Source organism: Lissotriton vulgaris, chromosome 3_1, assembly GCF_964263255.1.
Source record: "Lissotriton vulgaris chromosome 3_1, aLisVul1.2, whole genome shotgun sequence".
NCBI classification, from domain to species: domain Eukaryota; kingdom Metazoa; phylum Chordata; class Amphibia; order Caudata; family Salamandridae; genus Lissotriton; species Lissotriton vulgaris.
In genome coordinates, this window is record NC_141689.1 from 1,311,378,450 (window position 1) to 1,311,405,793 (window position 27,344).

Consider the following 27,344-nt stretch of genomic DNA (forward strand, 5'->3'; position numbering starts at 1 on the left):
GCAGCTGACAGGACAGTCCCCGGTCTTCCTTGAGCGCGAGGTGATGTGATGTGCAGGCGCTCGCGCAGCGCCTCAGCGAGCCACCAGCTGAGTGACAAACCGGCTGACGGCGCGACAGTGCCGGGGAGGGGGCACCGCACACACTCCGAGGGACGGCGGACATCCGCTCTGCGCCAGCATTGGCAGTGCAATCTCGGTCAGAAATTCCTGCAGACTCATGACAGTTCTATTACAGTATGGGGCCCGCAGCTCGAAAATATATTATACCACTGAAAGAGGAGGTTATAGTTTACTATATGTAATAATATGAATATTTAAATATGCACTGTTCAATTCATTACATTTTTGATGTTTCTTTTGCTGGTATTGCGCATACTGAAGAATTAAATTGGTGCTCTGGAAGGGGCACAAAAATGGTATAAAATTCGAATGCAGTCACCGAAAATATAGCCGGACTGAACAGTACAAGCTGGTAGGAGAGTCCGGTAATGGTGACAAGTAAATAAGAGCTTGCATAACTGTCGAGGGGGTCTACAGAGTTACAAAGGTCAGGACCCCGTCCATGAGCTGCAATAGCTAAGAGGATTCATATGCAGTGCCCCTAAGACACTCCCTGAGCAAATCACACTAACAGAAGTGGCATGCATTAAGTATAATAATATAGACAAAATAGGACGGCCATAAAAGAGGTGAAACATGGGGCTGCAGAAGAAAGGGACGAGTATCTTCAGTAATACCAGTGGAACTGTTTCCCATATGAAATAGAAGACAATCATTTGCAATGCAATATGTCTCGCATTTAAGTGAGTTTGAGCTATGGTCATTGTAAATGACAATGCCTTTATTTATGTTTTGGTTTTTAAAACATAAATAAAAGGTATTGTCATTTACAATGCCAATAGCTTAAACTTGTGTAAATGCGACACCTATTGCATTGCAAATGCTTGTGCAAATGCTTGTTTCAAGGAGGCAAAAAAAAAAGAAACTGAGCGTGATGTCCCTGAAGCGGGCGCCGTGCTCATCAAAGGAAGTAAAAAAAAAAAGCACTGGCGTTGCCAATAGGTCTCGCAGTAGGAAAGTTGGAGCTATTGGTTTTGTAAATGACAAAGCCCTTTATGTTTTTAAAATGAAAACAAAAATAAAAGGCATTGTTATTTGCAATTGTAATAGCTCAAACTTTCCTACTGCGAGACCTATTGGCAACGCCAGTGCTTGTTAAGATACTTACCATCACCTACAGAGCCTACCACCAACAAGGCCCGCTGTACCTGAGGAAGTATTTTAAACCCTACCAGCCGAAACGAACCCTTAGGTCATCCACAACTAATCTGCTTCACGTCCCCAGATTTAGGCCAACGACCAATGGAGGGAAATCCCTTGCAGTCATCGGGTTGAAAGCCTGGAATAACCTTCCCATGTCCCTGCGTCAAAGTACAACTGAACTCAGCTTTAGGAAAGCCTTAACAACCTGGATCTACCCTCTGTCGGAATCAGGTTACAAAGCGTTGCGATGACCCTCTCTGTGTTTGATTTTTCACCATCACGATCTCTTAGCATATATCTGACAACTAGGAGTTGAAGCGCCAAGATACTCCTTGGAGTGGTAGCGCGCTATATAAGAACCCAATCACAATCACTCACTCATTAATCAAAATCTTTTAGCAGGGCTATATTCAGTGTCAGGGATTTTTCCCGTCGACTGGGGCGCCCACATATCCAATCGGCTCTGAAGATTTACAAGGCTAAATGTATCCCCTTAGTGTGTTATGGCAGCGGAATCTGAGGATACGGCCAGGTTGCTCCATTTCAAGTGGCAGTAAATATGTTTTCAAGGAGTCTCCTGGGCGTTTGCCAAAGCACACCCTATGAAATAGTCCACAAAGAACTTGGTATGGATTACTTAGCTGATCGGCTTCGACTTAATCCATTAAAACTCTAGAACGCGATCTGGACAAAGGAGGAGTTGGGTTTTGCTAGATTAATCTTGCAAGACAGCTTGCAAATAGACAGGCCCCTACAGATTCCATGGTTGGCGCATGTGGCACATAGTTTGCGGGCTATAGGGAGGCTGGATATGTTCGATAACGCCACAAGCATAACCCGTGCCAATGGAAAATGGGTGGAATCGGCACTTATGGACAAGTTCAGGTCAGAAGGCGAAGATGTCGCTTTAGGCTATAGGGAGGCTGGATATGTTTGATTACACCACAAGCATAACCTATGTCAATGGAAAATGGGTGGAATCGGCACTTATGGACAAGTTCAGGTAAGAACGCGAAGATGTCGCTTTAACAAAACACTCTATGTGATACTCACTGTTGGTGGAAGCAGTTAGTAACATTGAACCTTATCTGACCTGGGACATACCACGCCATCAACGCCGATTGCTGACCTATTTTGGGTTAACCTTATTTCATCAACTGGTCCCTTTCAATCGGGGTTGTTCCAAATACTCAGACCTGTCCGCATGCAACTACGATAATATCTCGATTAATGACACATTACATGTGGTTATGTTTTGCCCGAAATATAGCTATGTACGCCACAATTTTATACACCCAGCCTTACTTTTTTTCCAGCTGTTAAATTCACCTTTTACCAGTTTTTTCTAGTGCGCTTTCTGGTGGGAGTTTTAAAACATGAATGACTATGATACTGATATTCTATATGTTTTATAAATGAAAATTCTGTCTTTTGTGTTTTTATCTATAAAATCGAATAAAGATTATGATGATGATGATGAGTATGGAAGAACCTACCCTCAGAGTCTGCTACCCCGATTCCAACTGGGATATATAGGGCCAGTTTTACAGATAATTCTAGCAATGACTATTTTTATGTACCTTCATTGAATATCACAGGCTTGGTAGTAAAACAGAGGATGAGGACTCTCTGAAGTTTGTCATACAGTATCAGATTTGCTGTTTTCAAGAAACATGGGCCCTTCAGAGAATCAGTGTAAATGGGTTTCTTGATAACAACATCCAGGCTACCCGCCTTCGGAAGGGTCGGCCTTTTGGAGGGCTTACTGTGTGGGTGTCGTGCAAGGATACAGGATTGAGCAACATGAGGTAGCTAAACTGTCTCCCAATGTACAATATGTGAGAATTGATCTCACAGGCTCTGAAAGTGGGGTGGTTGACATTGTGAATGTTTATATTCCACCAGGGTGGTCCCCAGAGGTTCAGAAGATTTAGAGGGAACTTGGTTTCCTACATCGATAGTGTCAGAGAGGATGTGGTTACTTGCAAGTTGATGGAGGAGGGCAAAGAGAAGTATATGTTATTGATTTGTGGAGATTTTAATATACAATGCCATCATTATTAATAAAGTCCTAATGGAAGACCGTTGTCTAGGTATCCCCAATTCAGCTATGACCAATTTTAGATCCTCAAAGAAGGGTGGTGCATTCTATGAGCTCCTGATGAACTACCAACTACGATTTTTAGGTCTCGTAGAGAGACCTATAGTGGTGAAACCACAAAGTTAAACCATCCGGATTGCAATGCAGTTTTTTAACAGTTCACGTGAAATCACGTGACCACAAGCACGAGCATTTCCCCACCTCAAAGCCATCAGCCTCCCTCCCACAGCTTCCCCCAGCTCCCTTCTCCTCCCCCCTAATTGCTTTTTTTTTTCACGGTCGCCAGGCCGTGAGCTGCTTCAAAGCGATCCGCTCCGCCCCCTGCTGCACCCAGCGCTGGCCTCACTTCTCCCCCCTAATTGCTTACCAGCCATGTCACACACCACCATTTGCTGTGCCTCGCATCGGAGCATCAGACCTTCTCTTTCCCCTCATTAACAGGCTTATCTCGCCTGCTGAATTATTTCCGCATTTTGAAAAATCTTCCCTGCATTTGTGCTTATCCACAACGTCTTGTTTTATGCTTGCCTCTCTTTCCTGCTCTATCTCGATGTCTCCGTCTCTCTCAGTGCAGGCATGCTATGCCCTTCTCGGTCTTTGTGTATGTCTGTGCAGCTGACAGTATGCCCAGACGTGGGTCTGTGCTCACTACATCACCCATCAATTGTTTATTTTGCATATGCGCAGCTGACAGCATCCTTGTGTCTTTCAGCCTGGCAGAGGGCCCCGGGGACTGCTTGGATGTCCGACTGATGGTCTGAAAGTCTGTCAGTTACTGAGTCCGTCTGTTAATCAACTAAATATCTAAACTATTTCACTATCTAAACATGCCTGTGTGTCTCTGTATCTGTCCACGTGTGTCTATCCATACATGTGCAGGTCGCTGAATCCGTGTCTCTTGATTTACCAGCCTCGTAGTCACCTAGCAGGTTTAGTCTTCTATCTATTCATGTTTAGCTGCCTGTATCTCTAGAGTTAACTATCTGGTTATCTCTGTGCGCGTGTCTGACAGTCACTGTATCACTCAATCTCTCTCTCTCTGCCTGTCTTGCGTTATCATGGCGCACACACATCTACGCCTCGCAGACTGCACAACGAGGGGGGCTATAATCCAGCACAGGGTGGAATTCAGTGAATGTCGCACACAGCTGGAATGCTCAGCTCTGCCTTCTTTATCCCCAGTTAACAGTCCGCGCAGACTCTGCACCGCTGATCTCGCTGTCTTCCCTCGCTCGATCGGCACGGTATCGGCTGCCTCCCACCTTATTTTCATCAGTGCGGCAGTGCCGCGGGTGATCACAAGGTGGCCCCCTCGTGCCACGCAGAAGGTTACTGATCGCTCAGAGACCCCCGATCTATCGGCCAGAGGCATGCCAGTCTTAGCTTTCCTGTCTTGCAGAGCTGCATCCTGGGATGTGTAGTCTAATTTAAGAAAACAATTAGGCGTGCCTGTTCGGATATGTATATATTTACTAGAATGCATTTCTCTCAAACGTTGGTATCAAAAAAATCAGAAGGACTATAAGAAAATACCAAATGTTAATTATATAGTTCAAGAGATGCTGTTTTAAGTACAGAAAGTGGCGGTACTGTCTAAATAAATTTGAATGTACGACTGAGGACTTAGCTCTGATGTCTCGACATAGGACTGTGTACCCAAAGGAAGGTTTTGCTGCCCGAGTCTGTTATTGTTTACCCGGAGATATAGCTCTGCTGTCTAAACCTCTTATGTATCAGAGTTATAGCTCGGCTGTCTAAATCTAAGGGATTGTGTAACCCGAGAAACAGTTCTGCGGTCGAAGCACACACAGTTTTGTAACTGCTGCCTAAGTCTGTAGGATTGTGCTCCCAAAGGCATCATTTTGCCGATGAGTTTATGGGATTGTGTTCCCAGAAATATAGCGCTGCTGCCTCCGCATTCTTGATTGTGATCAGTGTGTAACCTCTAGTGTGCAAAAGTCTCGATTTTAATTCTGCCAGCCGGCCAATGTTGCCAAAGCATGCCTCCGCCATACTGGCATCTGTCCAATTTATTTTAAGAACCTAGCTCCCATATAGGATACACTTGGGGTTGCCGCCTTTCTAAGTGAAAAATCCCCGCCATTTGATGTTGTTGTGAGACTGCAAAGGCCCGGAGTTGATGGACTTTGAACAACATTGTATGTATTCATGTGCAGCATGGCTTTCTGACTTTGTTAATTTTAATTACTAGTCTGGGATCGTTAATGCCACTATAGAACACATTTAAATGTGATTTTCTATTTATATTTGCTGTTTGAAGTATCTACATATATGGGCTTAAAATGCCAGCTTTAGGTGAATTTGTTTATTTTTGTACCGGTAGGGACATTTCACCGGGGTTGCCAGTAGAAAAGCAACCGGTGCAACCCGAGGTATACGTAACTCCTGACTTGCTTCTTAGTTCACTAATAGCTTGTCGTCATGTTGGGGGTAGGAAGGTTTCTCACGTTTAATTAAATATCACTGCATGATGTGACCGCACACTCTTTAACTGTAAAGCGTACAAATGATGTGTGGAAATTGGGTTTCAGCAAACAATTTCTTGGTGATGTGTATCAGTTTTTTGATCCTATTAAAATATTTGTTTCGTCACACTTCAAGTCACAAAAAAAATCATACCTGCTCATATTTTTTGAAATGTTTGTACAGCTAATGTACACGCTACTTAAATGTAGGGGAGGATGGAGCCTGAGTCTCACAGCGGAATTCTGCTGGTGACATAAAAACTCCGATTCTGCAGCGTTCAGCGTGCGAGGAAAAAACTCAACCGTGTGGTGGCTCGAGGAGTTTGATAAAACTCTGCATTACAAGCATAACACAAAGTAGGCAAAGCTTCTCCAGTGGAGATGATTTTATCGCCCCTCCCCCCCCCCCCCCCCCCCCCCCCCCCCCACACACTTAAATGCTGTTTATAGGAGAAAAAACTGGTGTCACTTTACAAAATGCTCTAACTTCATAGTCCAATCTCTGAGATGAAATGAGCAATAATTTGTAAGAAGACACGTGCTGGCATTTGACTTCTGTCCTTGAACCAGCTAATGTGACCAGATAAAAACCAAGATTTATAGGCGTATTTATTGCTTATTCATAGAAAACCGCGACTAATCAAATAAAATAAAGAGCAGAGTATCGCCAGCGCCTTGTTGTTGTGTTGAGGCGCCTGAATGTGAGGTGGAGTCGGACATCCAACAATGGCCTGGGTGTGAGGGTTTTGCGATCAGCCCCTCTCCACGGGGAGGATAAGGGGACATGTCCTGATGGTGACAGAGGCGGGTCCTCACGCCAGCCGGGGGTGGAGGGGAGAAACGACTCTTGCTGCTGAGACGACCCCTCCCTGTGGGGTGTGAAGAGCCCCCTTACTGGTTCCGAGGGCTCTGCATGCACCCCCTCCGCCCTTACCCCCAATAGGCAGCTGTGAGCCGCAGGCCAGGTGAAGGGCCCGCACCCCAGGAGCCAGGGCGATCAGTGAACTTCCACCCCTTCCGGACATCCCCCCCCCACCCCCACCCCCCAAACTTTCCTTATCACATAAGTGACCAAAAGGGAAGCACACGCAGCCTGTAATCCCTGTTAACACTCTTATGCAAAGAGCTGCAGCCGAGAGACACGACCCCCGCGGAGGCATCCAAGCCGGGGGGCGGGGCCTGAATCGAAATGGAATTCTGTTCACTCTGGCAACATCCAGCCGGATCCAGTGCACATATACTGCTCTCAGTGCTCTGAGTGTAAAACCTGCGGCACAAGCCAATCTCGGTGCCGGCGCCGACCCCCATTGCATCCCAACTCACCTCCCAGCGGAGCTCGCAGCACTCTAGCACACCCTGGTGCACTCCAGCATACCGCAGGACACCCTGGTGCACCCAGCTCACCCATGTGCACTCCAGCATACCTATGTGCACTCCAGCATACCGCAGTGCACCCAGCACACCCTAGTGCACTCCAGAATACCTCAGTGCACCCAGCACAACCTGGTGCACTCCAGCATACCGCAGTGCACCCAGCTCACCCATGTGCACTCCAGCATACCGCAGTGCACTCCAGCATACCGCAGGGCACCCAGCACACCCTGGTGCACTCAGGACACCCATGTGCACTCCAGCATACTGCAGTGCACCCAGCACACTCTAGTGACCTCCAGCATACCACAATGCACCCAGTACACCCTAGTGTACTCCAGCATACCGCAGTGCACCCAGCACACCCTGGTGCACTCCACATACCGCAGGGCACCCAGCGCACCACAGTGTACCCAGCGCACCGCAGTGCATCCAACACACCCATGTGCACTCACTGCACACAGACCTCACTCAGTGCACACAGCCCTCAATCACACTGCACACAGTCCACAATCAGTGCATACTGCACACACTCAGTGCACACAGCCCTAACTCACAGTGCACACAGCCCTCACTTAGTGCACACAGCTCTCACTTAGTGCACACAGCTCTCACTCGCACTGCACACAGGCCTCACTCACACTGAACACAGGCCTCACTCACAGTGCACACAGCCCTCACTCACAGCGCACACAGCGCGCTGCGCACACACAGGCACTCCATACACACACCGGCACTGCGCACACACAGGCAACAACAACATCTATCCGCACCACCACAGCATCAATCCATGCAAAAATTCAACAACAACTATTTATAAAATCTTCGCTCAATGTTTCAAACTTTATTACAAATGCCACAACATTTTTTTAAGATTTCACTTCTAATCTTAGATATTCTTCACCAAAAAAAACACTGAACATAATATTCACAAAAGGTATTTAGGAAAGTTTACAATATTGCCATTATACATTATGTTAGACGGACCGGGAGGGTCGGCCGAGGATAAGGGGAGAGGTCTCCGGGGAGAGCCGTCTCCAGCGATCGTACAGACAAGTAACTTCCCCCCCACAGACGGACACCACACAAGGGTAAAGTTCAACGAGACTTTATAGGCAATTCTTTAAGTACGATGGAATGATACAAGGAGGTCTGGACTCAGGGGTCCCCTCGATTCTGGTCTCTGGTTTGGGAAAAGGGTAGCGGGACAGTCTTGTTACCAAAAGGTGGAAATAGCTCTCAATCCTCGAGCTCGGCGTTCTAGATGATCGGGCCGCGGCGGAGCCAGCAGGTCCCGAGATGGACGAAGGAAACGACGGTCCGCGGCGGAGCCAGCAGGTCCCGATGAGATGATGGTTGCAAACGGTCCGCGGCCACGCCAGCAGGTCCCGACGACGATGAAGGATCGGAAGGTTACGAAGGTTGCGGCAGCGCCAGCAGGAAAGGCGAAGGTGCACAAGGCAGAGCTACGGCAGCGCCAGTAGTCCGTCAAGGATGAGTTCTTCTTTGCGTCTCTCGACTCCAAGATACAACTGCCCTCCTGCTCTGGAGCTGCCCCAGTTATAGGGCTGATGTTCTTTGATGTCCGGACCCTCGCACCTGGAGGTCGGGAGGTCCGGGATGAGGGTGTCCCGACACCCAGCAGGGGGGTGGAGCCAGCGCCCGGGGAGGCGATGGCCGAGCGGCACTTGGCGGGGGAGAGCCATCGACACCTCTCTCTCCCATTGACTTGCCAAGTAGCCCGCTCACCTCCTGGGTGGATGGTGGTGCCGGGATGTCTGAGGCCTGGCTAGGCCCAGGGTTGAGGTCGATCGGGGGCCAGGCGGCCTCGTGGTGGAGTGTCCAAGATGGCGTCCCGGATGGGCGCGCGGGCCAGCAGTGGATCGGGCCCACGAGGTTGATATGTTCGAAGGCAGGGGTCCCTGAGGGGACGGAGGACGTGCAATGGTGGTGTGTGGTACTTGCGTGACCGGGCTCGGGCCTGGTCGGGCCGGGGGAGAGCAGCCCTTCATGTGGCCTGTCCAACATGCGTCCCCCCCAGCTGAAGGCGGGGAGAGTTACCCATCCTCTTGGGGACTCTCCTCGTCGAGGCGGAAAAACCGGGACAGGCCATCTGCGTTGGCGTGATCTGGCCCAGGCCGGTGTTCAACAGTGAAGTCCATCCCTTGCAGGGAGATGGACCAACGTAGTAACTTCGGGTTTTCCCCCCGCATCTGCATCAGCCACTGCAGGGGTCGGTGGTCGGTCTGCACCCGAAAGTGTGTGCCAAAGAGGTAGGGCCGGAGCTTCTTAAGGGCCCATACCACAGCGAAGGCCTCCCTCTCTATGGTGCTCCAGCGTTGCTCTCGTGGTAGGAGTCGTCTGCTGAGGAAGGCCACGGGCTGATCAAGGCCTTTGGTGTTCACTTGAGACAGGACTGCCCCAATGCCATGGTCGGGGGCATCCGTCTGGACGATGAACTCTCTGCTGTAGTCGGGGGCCTGGAGCACAGGGGCGGAACACATGGCGGCTTTCAATTGTTCGAATGCTGTTTGGCAATCTGCGGTCCAGTTGACTTTCTTGGGTTGATTTTTGGACGTAAGTTCTGTGAGGGGCCCCACTATGGTACCATAGTCTTTCACAAACCTTCGGTAATAGCCCGTGAGGCCCAGGAAGGCTCGTACCTCGGTCTGGGTGATGGGGGGCTGCCAGGACTGGATGGCGGCAATTTTGAGCTGCAGAGGGGCCACCAGGCCGCTTCCCACCTGGTGTCCGAGGTAGGTTACAGACCCTTGACCAATTTGACATTTGCTGGCCTTGATCGTGAGGCCAGCCTGCTGAAGGGCTTGTAGCACTGCTCGGAGGTGGTGGAGGTGCTCGGGCCAATGGTGGCTGTATACAGCGATGTCGTCTAGGTAGGCGGCGCTGAACCCTTCGAGCCCCGCTAGGACCTGATTGACGAGCCGCTGAAATGTTGCGGGGGCATTCTTCATGCCGAAGGGCATGACCTTGAAATGGTAATGGCCATCGGGGGTGGAAAAGGCAGAACGTTCTTGGGCCCGGGGTGTGAGGCCGATTTGCCAGTAGCCCGCCGTCAGGTCGAAAATACTGAGGTAGCGGGCAGCTCCCATGCGGTCAATTAGTTCATCTGCCCGGGGGATGGGATGTGCGTCTGTTCGGGTGACCGCATTCAAGCCCCGGTAGTCAACGCAGAACCGGAGTTCCGGTGTGGTGCCTGGGGCGGCCGCTTTGGGGACCAGTACTACAGGGCTGGCCCAGGGGCTGTCTGAGGGCTCGATGACCCCGAGCGTGAGCATTTTTGCTACCTCTTCCTGGACGCAGGCCCGTACCCGATCTGGCACGCGGTAGGCCCGGTGGCGGATAGGGGGGCTGTCCCCCGTGTCCACATCGTGCACACACCAGGAAGTGACACCTGGGGTGAGGGAGAACAGGCTGGCGAACTGTGATAGGAGGACTCGGCACTCCTGGCGTTGCTCTTGGGTGAGGGCCTCTGACAGTCGGACCCCATCCACGGAGCCGTCTTTCTCCCGAGTCCGTAGGAGGTCAGGGAGGGGCTCGGAGTCTTCTTCAGCCCCATTGTCTGTGGCCATCAGGAGGCTGAGTTCTGAACGCACAAAGTGGGGCTTCAGCCTGTTAGCGTGGAGGACCCGGAGGGGGTTCCGGGAAGATTCCATGTCGATGAGATAGGTGGCAGGACCCTTGCGCTCGACTACTTTGAAGGGCCCCGTCCACTTGTCTTGCAGGGCGCAGGGCTCGGTGGGGGACATCACCCATACCTGTTGCCCAGGTTCAAATTCGATGGAGGAGGCATTCCGGTCATACCACTTTTTCATGTCCTCTTGACTGGCCTCTAGGTTGGCTTTTGCCAGCTCTCTGAACCGCCGGGTCTGGTGGCGGAGGGTTAGGAGGTACCGGAAAACATCTGGTGGGTTCTTGAGAGGGGGCATCTCCCAGCCTTCCTTGACTAGGCTGAGCGGCCCCCGTACTGGGTGTCCATACAGCAGTTCAAACGGGCTGAAGCCCAGGGACTTCTGGGGGACCTCTCGATATGCGAAGAGGAGGCACGGCAGCAGCACATCCCACTGGCGACGGAGGGGCTCTTCCAACCCCCCGATCATCCCTTTGAGCGTGCGGTTGAACCGCTCAACGAGTCCGTTTCCTTGAGGGTGATAGGGGGTCGTGAATCGGTAGGTAACCCCGCACTGTTGCCAGAGGGACTTCATATATTTAGAAATAAAGTTCGTGCCTCTGTCGCTGACGACTTCTCGGGGGAAGCCCACACGGGAGAAGATCCCCATTAGGGCCCGGCCGACTACCGGGGCTGTCACAGTTCGCAGGGGAACAGCCTCGGGGTAGCGGGTGGCGTGGTCCACTAGCACCAGGATGAATCGATGGCCTTGTTTTGTACGCGGGTCCAGGGGCCCCACGATGTCGATCCCGACCCTCTCGAACGGGGTGGTGACCACGGGAAAAGGTTGCAGGGGGGCTTTTAATTTGCGGCCGCTCTTTCCACTGGCTTGGCACGTGGGGCAAGATCGGCAATGCTGGTGTACATCGTTCCTCATTTTGGGCCAGAAGAAGTGGGTCACCAGACGACTGTAGGTTTTATCTTGACCCAGGTGTCCCGCCAGGGGGACATCGTGGGCCAGGTTTAGCAGAAAGTCTCTAAAACGGAGGGGCACCACTAGTACTCGGCTGGCCCCCAGCTCCGCGATTCTTTGCTCACTGTACAGCAGATCATTGTCCCAGTAGATCCAGTGTGTTCCGGAGGTATCCCCTGCTCTTTGGGCGAGCGCTTGCTGGCGGAGTCCCTCGAGGGAGGGACAGGTCTTCTGTTCTTGGCGAAATTGTTCTTGCGTGGGCCCCCCCTCTTGAGGCCACTGGTCGAGGTTAGCGAGGTCTGGGGGGACGTCACGGTCGGTGGTTTCGGCCGGGGCGACCGGAGGCGGCGGCGCCGGCCATTCGGGTTCCTCTGTGCGGGGGTTGGCCCGGGCGGCCATGGACCGGGTGGTGACACACGCCCAGTCCGGGACGCCTAACATCCCCAGGTGTTCTCTTCGTTCTACGGCTGCCCACGGAGAGCTTTCAAGGTCATTCCCCAGGAGGCAGTCTACGGGGGCATCGTCTCGGACCGTTACCTTCAACATGCCGGTGACCCCTCCCCACTCGAAGGGGACGCAGGCCATCCGGCACAGACTTTCCGAGTTATCGGCGGAACGTACAGGGCAGAGAATGTTTGGTAGATACTGTTCTGGGGTCACCAGGTGACAGCGGACGGCTGTTACACTGGCCCCGGTGTCACGAAGGGCTTCGGCCCGGCGTCCATTGATGCTCACCCATCGGCTGTACTTCTGGGTGTTAGCGGGTAGGGGGACCCGCGGGACCATGTCTTTCCCCCCTAAGCAGGCTAGAGCCATGGCGGCTGGCTCCCATTCTTGATGTTCCTGTTCATATTCCTCTTGTTCCTCTGAGATCTGTTCCTCCCCCAGAGCAGCAGCTGCTACTTGGCGGGGTCTTGGGCTCTGGTACTGGGGGCAGTTTGGGTCGTTTGCATAGTGGCCGACTCGTTGGCATCGATGGCACGTAACATTGGCTCGGTACCCCGGTCGCGCCGGGGTGCTGCCCCGGTTGGCCGGGGGGGTGGTGCTGGTAGCGGGGGCGACCGGGGCGTTGTCTCTTCCTCGTCCTTGGCCCCCTCCTCCTCCTCGGGGACGGTGCTGACCGTTGTTGTTCCGGTTCTGTTCGTAGGACCCATTCCGGCCCACTCTGGTGATTTCCCACCGGTCAGCTTCGGCTGCGAGCTGCCGGGGATCCGTTAACTTGCTGTCGAGGAGGTGCTGGCGGAGTTCAATGAAGCAATTGTTCGACAGGTGCTCCCATACCATAAGATTGAACAGTTGTTCGTAGGTTGTGACCTTGCTTCCTTTGATCCAGCCCTCGAAGGCTCGGCTAAAGTAGTTTACATAGTCCTCCCAAGTTGTACCCGGGATGCGGGTGCAGTCTCGGAACCTCTGACGGTACATCTCGGGTGTGAGGCCATAGCGAGTGAGGAGTGCAGCTTTCATATGGTCATAGGAGGTCATCTGGTGGTCCGGGAGCTGTAGTAGGGCGTCGCGGCCCTCATTGAGGAATCTCCCCCATAGACCGGCTCCCCAATCGCTTCTATCGATCCGGTGTGCAGTCATAGCGATTTCATAGGCCTTAAACCATTGCTGGATGTCGTCCTCTCGGAAGTATTCTCGAACGACATCCTTGGGGATGTGTACTTTTTTCTCTGTTGCCCCTGGGGTGTGGGGTTGCTCGGACACCCCTATTTCTTTATTCTGCTTGCGTAGGTCGATCTCAGCTAGTTTTCGCTCGTGTTCATATGCCAGTCTCTTTTCCTCGAGCTCCCTTTGTCTCTGTTTCTCCTCTCTTTCTTCTCGGAGACGCAGGTGCTCTAAGTTGATTTTTTGTTCGGCCAACTTAAGTTCAATGTCCATTTTGAGCCGGACCATTTCCAGCTCGTGTAGTCGGGTTTTTTCTCGTTCTTGGATCTCGTCTTGCGAGAGACCCGTTCTTCGCTCTTCAGGGGCCGTGGTGGTTTTTGCTGCGATGCTTTGATCAGGGGTTCCGGCAGCCCCGGTTTCTGCCCAAGATTCTAGGGCATGCTTAAAATCGTCTTTGGTACTTAGTCCGGTGGTAGCGATACCTAGTTCGATGCAGAATTGTTTTAGTTCACGATGGCTGTACTCGTCCAATTTCTCCATCTGGAATTTCTCGGTTGCTCCGCTTTCTTTAGTCGTCATCGTGATTTCGTCGTGGGGTGAGCTACTCTCTGTACGATTATGCGGTGATTCGGATCGCGCCGCTGGCCACCAATGTTAGACGGACCGGGAGGGTCGGCCGAGGATAAGGGGAGAGGTCTCCGGGGAGAGCCGTCTCCAGCGATCGTACAGACAAGTAACTTCCCCCCCACAGACGGACACCACACAAGGGTAAAGTTCAACGAGACTTTATAGGCAATTCTTTAAGTACGATGGAATGATACAAGGAGGTCTGGACTCAGGGGTCCCCTCGATTCTGGTCTCTGGTTTGGGAAAAGGGTAGCGGGACAGTCTTGTTACCAAAAGGTGGAAATAGCTCTCAATCCTCGAGCTCGGCGTTCTAGATGATCGGGCCGCGGCGGAGCCAGCAGGTCCCGAGATGGACGAAGGAAACGACGGTCCGCGGCGGAGCCAGCAGGTCCCGATGAGATGATGGTTGCAAACGGTCCGCGGCCACGCCAGCAGGTCCCGACGACGATGAAGGATCGGAAGGTTACGAAGGTTGCGGCAGCGCCAGCAGGAAAGGCGAAGGTGCACAAGGCAGAGCTACGGCAGCGCCAGTAGTCCGTCAAGGATGAGTTCTTCTTTGCGTCTCTCGACTCCAAGATACAACTGCCCTCCTGCTCTGGAGCTGCCCCAGTTATAGGGCTGATGTTCTTTGATGTCCGGACCCTCGCACCTGGAGGTCGGGAGGTCCGGGATGAGGGTGTCCCGACACCCAGCAGGGGGGTGGAGCCAGCGCCCGGGGAGGCGATGGCCGAGCGGCACTTGGCGGGGGAGAGCCATCGACACCTCTCTCTCCCATTGACTTGCCAAGTAGCCCGCTCACCTCCTGGGTGGATGGTGGTGCCGGGATGTCTGAGGCCTGGCTAGGCCCAGGGTTGAGGTCGATCGGGGGCCAGGCGGCCTCGTGGTGGAGTGTCCAAGATGGCGTCCCGGATGGGCGCGCGGGCCAGCAGTGGATCGGGCCCACAAGGTTGATATGTTCGAAGGCAGGGGTCCCTGAGGGGACGGAGGACGTGCAATGGTGGTGTGTGGTACTTGCGTGACCGGGCTCGGGCCTGGTCGGGCCGGGGGAGAGCAGCCCTTCATGTGGCCTGTCCAACACATTATAAATAACTTTTATTTCAATATTAATTAATTGACAAAAAAAAACATTTATATTACTAAGATATATACATCTAAGTCACGTAAATACAAAACATGTGGCATTACAAATGCTATAAGTGTCACATTTGCTAAAGTTAAAATTATTGGCATTGTAAAGCACTAAACATAAATATAAAATGTAATTTACAAAAACCAATAGCTCCAACTTTCCTACTGCGAGACCTATTGGCAACGCCAGTGCTTGTTTAATGTTCGCACTCCCTCCCTCAGATCGTACTGCTAGGGCAACTTTTAACAACGGGAGAAGTCAGTCATTAATTGACTTTATCCTCATCAATATAGAGGGTTAGGAATTTGTGCATGATATTACTGTTGTCAGTAGAGTGGAGAGTGACCCTGACCCTGTGGTGCTGTGTCTGAAATTGTGCCAGAGGGAGGGAACCGTTGTAAACAACTCAGTGGAGAGGAGTAATAGGCATGTGGTTACCCCATCCAATAGCAAGAACATAATAAGGTGGAGGAGTGAGAAATATTCACAATAGCTCCCTCTGCTAGAGTCTATAATGACTAAGTATAGAGCAGGAATTTTGAACTCCCTTCTGATGATAATGGTGTAATCCTAGCAGTCTATAATGGGATGGCAGAGGAGCTGAAGGCCCTGTGATCTACGCCTATTGGTCCTAAACCTGCCATACCAGATGGCGGGAAGAAGAGTGCAAGGGTTAACTGGTAGAGTGTGGAATGCCTCATAATGAAGGGAGTTGTTTCATCTGCCCTAGTACAACAACACTGTAGTCCACAAAGCAAATTGTTATTTCGAGAATATATGGGCGAATATAAACACCTTTTGAGGACTAAGAAACTGCTGCACCAGTTGACTCTTTGGGAGTAAGTGAGGAAGGCCTTGCATGAAAAATAATTACAAAACATTCTGGGAAGTGGTATCAAGGGTGGAGAAGGTGTCAGTAAATATAGAAACCTACATTGGGCCGTCTTTTTGGTCCAGCCACTTTAGCTTCTTATATAGTACCAACCCCACAATTCCTGTGCCAGCTCAAGAGAGTGTTGGCTTTGGGCCTTGTGTGATTGACATGCTAGTACCAGAGGTGGAAAGATCCTTGAGTAATATGAATAATCACAAGGCCCCAGGCAATGATCTGGTGACTATTGATATATAACGTGAGGAGACCCAACTGTGGGCCGGCATTCTCACTACAGTGTTTAATTCTGTGCTTGCTGGTAATGCGGAACTCACTTCATGGCACTCAGCTATTATTGTGCCGATCCATAAGAAAGGTGATCAAACTAGCCCAGCTAATTACCGTCCGATCTCCCTCCTAGATGGCGCAAGAAATATTTTAGGGAGAGCCCTGATCAATGGACTCCAGGGATAGGTTGAAGCTCATAACATCATGACGTAAGTGCAAGCCAGTGTTATGTCCCATATAGGGACCATCGACCAGGTGCTCCGAATATATAAGATCTCTTACAGATTTACTGTGTTAAGGAAGTCATCGTTGTATTTAATATTTGTAGATCTGAAATCAGCCTTCGGGTTGTCGACTGGAAGAAGCTATGGAGATCCCTGCTAGACCTAGGAGTTGATAACCCCCCTAGTAATGGCCATTAGGGCTTGCCACTCCAGTAATACGTCTAAAGTACGGGATGGTCTGGGTGGGGAGTGCACTTATATCTGGATCCGCTCTGTCACTTCTGCAGTAGTATGGAGCCAAGACGGAACTGCACAGCGCCACTTTGCAGTGCATGGGAGCACTGATGAAGAGAAGTTATCAGATCCAGTCTGGTGCCTGGGGAAAATTCAAATGTGAAGAACCTTAGATAGAGTACCCATGAGTAAGAGCATTACCAAAGGTAAGTAACTTGTTATTCTTTACAAATGTTCACTTAGAAAACCCAGGACTATGGAGACTATTTTTTATGACCAAGACTATTTTTATGACCATCTTGTGGCAAAAAACTACTTCAAATAGTGCTCAGGAGTTGAAGTCTTTAATTGTAACCAGATTTCCTGTTTGTTTTCAAGGACTCGACTCTGGGACGAGAAATCCACATGTCTGGTCTTGGGGCAAAGGATCGTAATCGTTCGTTTGGCACAGAAACTAGGTATGTTACTCTACATGTACATTCATATGTAGCTTACTTACTAATTATATCAATATTTATTTAATATTCACAAGTATATTATTTGTAATATCAAGGTTTTTATGAGAGCGCTAGAGAGCCCACAGCAAGATGGCCGCACCTTAGTGCCACTCCATCAACTGGGAGAAGCTAACCGACAGATATCCTGCAAACAGGCTAGAATCCGCCCTGAAAGTAAGGGGTCAACTGCACCAGAAGACACAGGGGTCCTGGGATTCCCTGAAAATAGCAGTAGTCGAGGTGATGGAGCTGTAATCTGTCCCTGTAACAACACCAAGTGAGGGCCTGATGTTGAGAAAATAGTGGCAATATGGCTGCTTGGGAGCCCTACCCGGCCCTACCCACCCTCAAAGAAGTAATGTACCTGTGGCGTGCTGATGCAATGTGTTTTGTGAACGTACCAGAAAACTGGTGCAGCCCAGGTGAGGTGTCGGACCCGGCAGGGGCCTGGGCGGTGGGAGGCGCAGTGATCCGGATAGCCACTGACAGCTGTGAGTGTGGCATCGCGGCTGAGACTGGCAGGGAAAGATGGCGTTGGCCTAACCTATCAGCTCGTAGCCATGAGCATATATATTTAAGCAGCGAACATGAGGGCTGTGCACCTAGCCCCAGAGGCACTGGCCAGTATGCATGCGGGGTGACAAATGCCAAATTGGGAGCCCCTGAGAGACACCAGATTGCGCTGTGGGCCAGTGCCTACTGGGCAGCAGACAGACATTCCGTGATCCTGCGGATGTGCCCAGATGTGGGTCCCATGCTCGCTATGCCATTGGATTCAAGCTAGCCTGACTGGTGAGGGGTGATACCCCGAAACAGGGCCCATGAATCTTGTTTCCCGGTCCAGGGCGGTCCTGGCCTGGCTGTTTGGGCTGGACTGTTCCCATGAGAAGCAGAGTCAACACTGATTTGCATATGACTGGGTCCAAACTGGGGTGACATGGTGAGGAAAAAAAAGGTGGATTTAACCCAGATCTGTAACTGAGGTGAATGTTTGACACTGTTCAGCATTCCGTCCATCATCTTTTTGTGTTGCTCCATTGGATACATGCCTAAACATGAGGACCACAAACTTATTTTGTTCTGTGGATAACAAAGCTGTATTAATAACATGTGGAGTATTTTTGGTTGGCGGGCTGTTTTTCACAAATATATTCACCCATACAGCCAATGTTAAATGTTAATATTCGATTCAGGCCTTCTAGCCATCTTACACACTACCCACCATAGCATTGAGTATAAGCTACTCACCAATAACAAGTTTGAGTAAAGTTGATTCCTAATTCAAAGGGAATTGTGAGGAAATTGTCCCATAGAATTAATCTCGGCTGAGTATATACAAATAAAGAAACTAAATTAGATAGTACATGTTGAGTCCCAGTGCTGTACATACCCTAAGTGATAGTGAGAGCACCCGACAAAGGGATATCAGTATTAGTCCGAAATTGGCCTGTAGCATTGGCTTTAACATAGATATGGGGTGGTCACACACAGCATTAATACTATAGAGCCAACCACAGATATCCTGGACCGAGTACAAGACCCTTTTCAGGTAGTCGCTCTCAGAAGACTTTATTCCCAGAAGTTAGAGGTAGTGCCGTTAGGTGGTCATCCGGTTCATCTACAACTCCAGCTGGAATGTACCCCTTTTGTGATCATTTTGGTGGGGGTCCCTCCCCTGAACGAAGCAGTTCAAGAGGACAGTTTAAGCCTCATATATAAAGATGTGCATTGGTGTAAGAAAAAAGCAGGGTGCTCAATAGACATTGTGGGCAATTTCATTTTTGCTCCTGAATTGGTTGGGTTCATCGCCTAAAGCAACCAAGGGGTATAGTGTGGTCATTAATTTTAACAATCCAGACCTTGTCTTGTCCCTGCTGTTATGCCTGGACCATTTTACAATCCAGCAGGTTAAAATACGTGCCCTCCCATTTGGCCTGTATTTACTGCCGATGCCCCAAGAGGGACTATGATATTCATAGTCACTGACCAGGTTCTGGTAAGGTACATGTGCATACAGCCTCAGTCCTTAAAAGCAATTGTTTTGCACCACTAGCCGATCTTTCTGCAATTGACTGATATTCGCATTTCGCCTACAACTGTGCCTGAGTCCTCGAGTAACACCCGACCAGAGCCTGGCACAGAAGCCTGCCGAGATACCCTCTCGCTCCCAGATATTTTCATAGAACATAGTTGGTATTCGCCAGAAATGGGAAAATCACGACTGGTTACTCTTCAGAAAATACTTTGGCATCATATGTTGTCAAGAGACTTGACTTGGGCTCTGGACCATTTTCATGTAGATGGTTTCAATCTTTTTGTTCTCCAGCGATCCCTTCAGTATCAGGAAGGGGAAAAGGGGGTTTGGCTGTTATAGTATCTGTCACTGCAGTTACTTGAGTGTAAAGGAAATAGCCTCTACCCCATGGTACCAGATCTTAAAGTTGACATAGCCAGATTTGGTAAATGTTTTGTAAATTAACTTTCATTTTAATTATTTTTCAGCACAACCAGTTTATATTGTATATAAGCTAGACAGACGTTATCAGAACTATTGCATAGTGAATGCATGTGTCGTTTTTCTTAAATGGAGTTTTTAATATTGTTTGATGTCCCCATAGTGGAAACTGTGTTTGTGGGATGACGGATGGGCAAGGGGATAACATTAGACTTCTCAGACACAGTCTATAGGGAAGCGTTAAATTGGATTGCCTTGAAACATAATTTAAATTTTTCGCTTGATACGCAGGGCCTGAGCCAACCTCACATTTCCACGTTTGTGTTAAGGGGCAGAGGTAGTACGGTAGATGTTTTCCTATTAACAGCAGATATGGTCCATTAACTAGTTGGTCATGAAATTCGCACTTCCATATTTAGCGACCACAACCTTCATATTATAGGTTATTCCTTATCCTTTCAAACTAGTCTAAGTGGAGGATCAAGTCCCATTTAAAATATACTAAAAGTAAGGGTGTTAGTATGAAATGGGATAGCATTGAGCCGAATGACCTTCTTTATGATCCTGATAACCCTCACATATGAGAACATAGGGGCATATTCTCAAGGACCTATCACCGATTGCCAGCAAAAGTGGTAATAGATTTATCGCCCTATTCTCAAGCTGGTGCAAACTGCCGATATTGCCAGTTTTCCAGCGATAGCTGCCGCAAAAAACATCGCCACGGATGAGAGCGACAACTAACGCTAATGATATGCAGAGTAGGCGTTCACATGCAAAAACACACGAAAACACCACTTTGCGATATTCTCAACGACCAGTCAGATCTGTGATGCGATGGATTAAACCCAGATCTTTTGACTGGGTGTGAATGTTTGATTGATTCAGATGCTCCGTCCATCACCACCCCCTTTTGTACTGCTTTTGGCCGCCATAAGTGTGGCAGGGTATGCTCAGACGTGAGTCCCTTGCTCACTTTGCCACTGGATTCAAGCAAGCCGGGCTGAAGACGGCTGGAATGCCAGAAACCGGTCCTCGGAAGCTTGTTTCCGGTCCAGGGAAGACATGGCTTGGCAGTTCGGGCTGGACTGTTCCCATGAGGCACAGGGTCAGACTGATTTGAATATAGCCATGTCTGAACTGGGGTGGCAGAGTGGGCTAAAGAACGGTGATGGATTAAACCCAGATCTTTTGACTGGGTGTGAGTGTTTGATTGATTCAGATGCTCCGTCCATCACCACCCCCTTTTGTACTGCGATCCAAAAGTAGGCAATAAGGCGCGTTAGCTGCAGGAATTTAACACCTGCCTTTTACTGGTGTTAAGCAGGATGACAACCTGCAGTATGAAAGGGAGCCCAGACCAGAGCCACATCTGAAGACCAACACATGTCGTGGACCTACTGATCATGCAGCTCGGAGACCCAAGAGGGCCACAACACCCACCGCCACCACCCCCAGGACCCCCCCAGACAACCCCCCTCCCCGAGAGGATGCCATTGTCCATTACAGGCTCAAAAGGATAAGCATCCTCCTCATCCTGACCCACATTGCCCACAGGCTGACGGTACCAAGCCCTATCAAACTTCCTTACACATGTCTTGGATGCTTGTCCACAAAAGCAACGGTGGGCCCCTGTATCTGCACCACACGCTAGTTCAAATATGTAGTGTTCCTGAGCAACCAACCCCAACGCCAGCCATTGCTTGACGCCTCTGTGCTCCAGATCCAAGATTGTAGTTACTGAAATGGGGGTGCGCCAGGTCATGAAGTCCAGTAGTCAACAGTAGTGTAAAAACTGTTCTTTATTACAAATACATAAATCAACAATACGAAAAGCTCAGCCAACACGTTCCATTCCCAATGGTGAACTTCATTAGGGCAGCGTGTGGATTCAATTAACTGCATATGCTGCGGGAACTCACCAATACAATTCCATATTCCGAATGTCAGTATTCAGAAAACTGTTGGATAAATGGCGACAATGGTCAAGTATAGTGTATTGCACTTGGACGAATGCTTACAGGAATGCTAAATCCAGCATAAAAAGACCATAACAGAAGTTTGTGTGGTCGTAACCTTCGCAGAAAATAAAATGAAGTTACGACCATACGAACTTCTGTTACGGTCTTATTATGCAGGATTTATCATACCTGTAAGCATCACGGTTTGTATCAGCTTCATACACCTGCACCTTCACTTCCCCCACACTGCGCAGGAACAACTGGAGCCCAAGCAAGGGAATTACGCCATTGCTGGCTTCCTGCACGTGTTAGGGGCAATTGACTGCACACATGTACAACTTGTGCCTCCTGCCGACACTGCACACAATCACTGCAAGAGAAACCACACGCATTCCATCAATGTGCAGGCAAAACTGGACCACTGGGGCCTGTTCACCAATGTCGTCGCAAACCTCCCAGGCAGTGTGCAGGATTCCTACATCTTCCGCAAGCCCATCACCAACCAGCGCTTTGAGGATGGCACCTATGGAAATGCACTGCTCGTCGGTAAGTACCAACTGAACATACCACACACCTCAACTCCACAATCATACAACTCACAACTGTGGGAATGCACATGTTACAAAATCACATACAACATGCCAATCAACATGCCCAACTACCAGACACGATAACACAAGTAACTGTGGTAACCGTGGCCAGCCATGTAGACAAACCATCCACAGCATGCCACACAATTGCAGAATGTGGGGAGAGGTAAGAACCAAGTATGTGCAAAGGAGGCAAGTGACACATCAATGAGAATGTACACAATGCCAAGTCTGGCAGTGATGTGCTGGACAGACATCAGTGTGCAGAGCACAGACATGTCCATGTGGACATATACTGCTGGTGTTTGTAGTGTTGTGGACAGTGGACGCAAACTGGTCACCTCAGGCAGTGTGGAACACCTTGGACATGTAGCTTTGTCACCCCCTGTTAGCGGAGTGGCCTTGGCCGGCGTATGTCATGAATAAGTAGCCTGGGGCTCTGGGAGTGGTTCAGTTCTGGGATGGCCACCAAAGTAACTACTGTGTGTGTCTCTCTGTGTCTGCCATATCCTGTCCGTAGGCCTACACACCCATGGCCGACCACCTTCAATGGCCAGATTTACACAGGAGATGAGGTGGCTACGTCCCAAGCCAACCCGTGCACATCTCGTCATCGCATGCAGGGTCGTGTCTGCCAGGGCGGCTCCCCCGACCCAGTCATGAGGCCGCTGCCATGACCAGTGGTGCCTGTGCGATCCTGTGCGCCTGCTGCACCCCAGCCCTGGTCCCCAGACCCGTCCGCTGCCCAGCAATGACTGGCTGCATCTGCACAGCCAGACTTCAATGCTCACCTGCCGCCACCGGCGTGTCTCCAAGAGGGCCAACCAAGTGCTGGTGCAACCTCCTCAGCTAATCGCTGGATTCTGCGCCACAGGCCCCCAGCGAACTCTGCGGCACTGCACTCCGGAGTCTTGTGTGTTCTGACTGCTGCCTTGGGCGTACACTGTGGTCCAGCAGGGCTCTCAATTCAAATCATATCTTGATTGGCAGGATGGCGTATCGAGTCCTACGCATCATCGCAGGCTGCACACCCGCTCATATCTTCAGGTGCCTGTACCTCAGTGCACCCCAAGTCACCGTCCCATGGCGGTAGGCCCGTGCCGGCCACAGTGCATCGGGTGCCACCAACTCTGTGCACCACAAGTCATTGTCCCGTGGCGGTAGGCCCGTGCCAGCCACAGTGCATCGGGTGCCACCAACTCTGTGCACCACAAGTCACCGTCCCGTGGCGGTAGGCCCGTGCCGGACGCAGTGCATCGGATACCACCAACCCAGTGCACCACAGGTCATGGACCTTTGTGATTGAGTCTCCTGGTGCGGACACCATCATGTCACTGCTGGCAGTGGGGAATGTGATGTAGTAGGCCCCTTTTATTGGCAGGGTCACATGTCTTGTGATGCCTGTGCTGGATGGGTGTGGTGTGGGTGTTAACCAGCCCTCAGGGAGTGGCTGTGGCATGCTGACAACTAGACCAGTAATCAGCAGATCACTACAGGAAAGACCTGGCACATGTAACTTTCCGCCCCCCCCCCAAACCCCCTGTAAGCGTAAGTGGAGTGGGCTGGGCTGGTGTATGCCAGTCCAGTGTTGGGGTGTGAACAATGAGCCCGGGGCTCTGGGCGTGGTTCAGTTCTGGGCTGGACAAGAAAGTAACTAATGCATGTGTTTCTGTTGTGGTGTCAGCGCCACCCGGACCTCAATTGACAATGTTGCACCCTGTGACTCAAGTCCCACAACATGAGCAACATGGACGTAAGGGGGAATCACGGACCCTACATACATTCATACTTTCATACTTGAATGATCATAGACATGACACATCTGTATGAATTTGAATGTTTTATTCACATTCAGTGGAGTGTTGAAGCTGGAGCAGTACAGGGCCATATAAACCCCACTTTACATTGTTGACCCGAGCAGGGCCAGCCAGAGTCCTTTTGGGAACGACAAGTTCAACGGAAGAGGAAGAGTTTAGTCCGCAGTCTGATTGCTGTGTCATTGGTAACCAAACAGAATATGGCAGTCCATGTCGAGGTCGAAGTTGAGTGTTGCAGCGTGTATCGGGGGGCAGTGGAAGGTGATGATGCAGAGGGCAGAACCAAGCAGAAACAGGCCATATGGCAGAGATGAATGCTATTGATTCCTTCTTACCCCTAAGGCAGAATCATCCGCATCTTCGTCCTCTGATGTTTCATGTGCCTCACATGTGTGTGGTGTTGTTTTGTCTGCATCACTGTGTGGCAGTGACACATCAGTGGCCGGAGGTGGATTGTCTGCAGCACTGTGTGTTATTGGCACTTCAGGGGGTGGAGATGTGGATGGAGTAGTAGCAGTAGCATTCATCTGCGCCAGGCCTTGTGGCAGCAATGCCATGATGAGGGTCTGCAGGGCATGGAAGAACCCAGCTACCTCTTGCTGGTGTGCAGCCATGGCAGCCATTCTTTCCCCATGCATCCGCTCCATGTTCTCCATGATCCTCCGCTTGTGTCCCAACTCCCGGCTGACATCGCTGGAGCCACTCTGACTAGACAGTTGTTCTTGTCTCAGAGTCAGGACTCCAGCGATGTCAGCCATGGATCGTTGGAGAGCTTGGAGTGGACTGTGGATGACGTTAGGGACTGTAAATGGTCCCTGATGTGACTTAGACACCCACGTATGGCATCTAGTTTGGCTGCCATGAGGTCAAACCCCACCCGCACCTGATTAGCCATCTTCTCCTGGTACCCCAACACACAGCGTTGGAAGGCAGTGTGGTGTTTGTGGGGGTCCTGGGAGACAGCCGTGGAAGGGGTGAGGTCTCCGCCATGCAGCTGGGCTGCCCTGCTCCTGAAGGTGGGGTGCTGAAGCTGTCCATGTGCTCTTGAAGGGCGTCGGTGTTGAAGGTGTGGGGATCGTCTTTTGTGAAGAGATGTTCGGTCTGCTCTGCAGGAGTTGTTGATTTTCCCTCTGCAATGTGAAGGAGAGATGCAGTTTACCATTGTGTTCACATGTATGTTGAAACATTTTACAAGTTTACATACAGACTGCATGACTATGTACATTGTGACTGTTTGGGAGGAGCTGCCTATTTGATGCTGGGCAGTGGATATTTCTACAACACCTCGGATTTGTATTTGTACTTGTACATTAGCATCTCGCATTTCCCTGCTATGCCAAATGTGAGAAGTCTGTTTCTACACACAAGCGGAACCAGTTGTGTCCTCTGTTCGGAACGTGTTGAAGTTCGTACCACATTGTTGTCAATGTTGATGGGCTCTGAATGTTATGTGTGTGTGCTGCATTTTGGGAAAGTAGCCCCTGCAGCTCTGATTTTGCTGCTCCCTATCTCTTTCAGGCGGTGTGCCTTTGACTTCTGTGCTTATACAGTCCTGAGATGTTGCATACTTTGGTAAATTGGGCTCTTGGTGAGAAGTTGGGACTCTGGGGCTTGGTTTGTCTGCAGATGTGCTGTTGATGTCAGTGGTTGTTTGTGCACGTGGATTTGTCAGAGTGTGAAGCGGAACAAGGAACTACAATACCACATCGAAATATATGAGCTCAAATTATCTGAATGGACTATTCATTTTAATTAATTATTTAAATGTTAATATTTGCTTAATATTTTAACCATGATCCAAAAGTATTTTGTAATAATTTTTATTAATTTTATACAATAAAAATTGACTTGACTTGTCAGAGTGTGACCTGCTCATTTACGGATGTGATGCATTGTGCCCATCTCCCCCAGGCCCTGGTCGTTACTCACCCTATTGCTGTTATGTCAGGTCATGTTGAGCAGTGTCGGGTCCCCCAACTCCTGCCTCTGTCTCCACACTGATGACTGTGGACACCATTTCTCCATCTCATCCAGCTCCTACTGTGGAGCTGGACTCCCAACTCCAGGCTGCATTGCTGCCTTCTGGTTGTTGCCGAGTTTCTGCTTGGTTTTGCGCTTCACATCATTCCAGCGCCTCTTGACCTCTTCCATTGTCCTCCTCAGCACTCTGACTGCATTCACCTTGACCACGATGGACTGCCATATTCCATTTTTTGTTGGCAATTGCACAGTGGAAGTGTCAAACAGTAGTTGATGGTGTTTTATCACCTCCGTTATCAGGATCCTGCTAACTGAATCGCGTCTTCCTCTTCTTTTCCTTGTCCTTCCCTGACCCCGAAGTCCCAGGCTGGTCCTCCTTGGGGCTTGTGAGGTTCTGGTTGTCCTCTGTACTTGCTCCGGCTACCTCCATTGTGCTTGGCAGTTGTTTTGGTTTTGTTTGTGGGTTTTTTCTTGCTTTTATAGTGATTTTTCCCACCTGACGTGTGTGAATTGCAGGCCTGGCGCAGCTTGTCGCTGATTTTTTTATTGCGGTTTGGCCCGTCGCAACTTTTTTCACATTCGGCTTTGGATTTTTATCGCTGTCCCGGTAATTTTATCGTGGACAATTGACGTGTTATCGGGAAACTATCGCATGTTACCGCCGTGTTGTGAATGCAACGTTAACTCTGAGTTATTTTCCCATGATAGACGGTGATATGAAAAATTAGGTTAACCTATTTCGGCGAAGATTATCACATTTTTTTGAGAATATCCCTCATAATGTGTTGTCTGTCTGCTGAAGCTGACCCACTCAGTCTTAGATAGTTTTGTTGCGGTCTGTAGCAAGGCCTCAGGTATGTTGACCAGAGAAAAGACATCTAGGGAGCCCCCAGCTCACACCTGGTTTAACCCAGAGTGTACTACTGCTCTCAGAATCCTTAATTAGGCTACTAACACTATTCCTCCCAACACAACACTGTTAGGAACGCCAGAAATGAGTACAAACGTGTCCTAGAATAAAGAAAGAAAGAAATCAGAACTAAAGCCTGGGAGGAACGTAAGCAGCCACACACTTCAAAGATAGCAGAGCTTTCTGAGAAATCATATACCTTCCCTTCTTTTCCTCTGGTCCCATCATGGGCAGGGACTGTCATGTTTTGACTTATGACTGGGTTTTTTCTTTTTTCTCAAATCTTCGACCCATGATAAATTAGTGCTTAACCAGCCTCTACTTGCACAGT

General features: G+C 50.1%; 1 protein-coding gene across 2 annotated transcripts in view; it reads left to right on the plus strand.

The window, feature by feature from the left end:
* SHROOM3 (shroom family member 3) overlaps positions 1-27,344 on the plus strand; it is a 433,148-nt gene that overhangs the window by 282,611 nt on the left and 123,193 nt on the right. For both annotated transcript variants that reach the window (XM_086961784.1, XM_086961785.1), the window contains exon 5: positions 17,182-17,261. In XM_086961784.1, the coding sequence (XP_086817910.1) occupies positions 17,182-17,261 (80 nt within the window). The remainder of the gene's footprint in view (positions 1-17,181; positions 17,262-27,344) is intronic.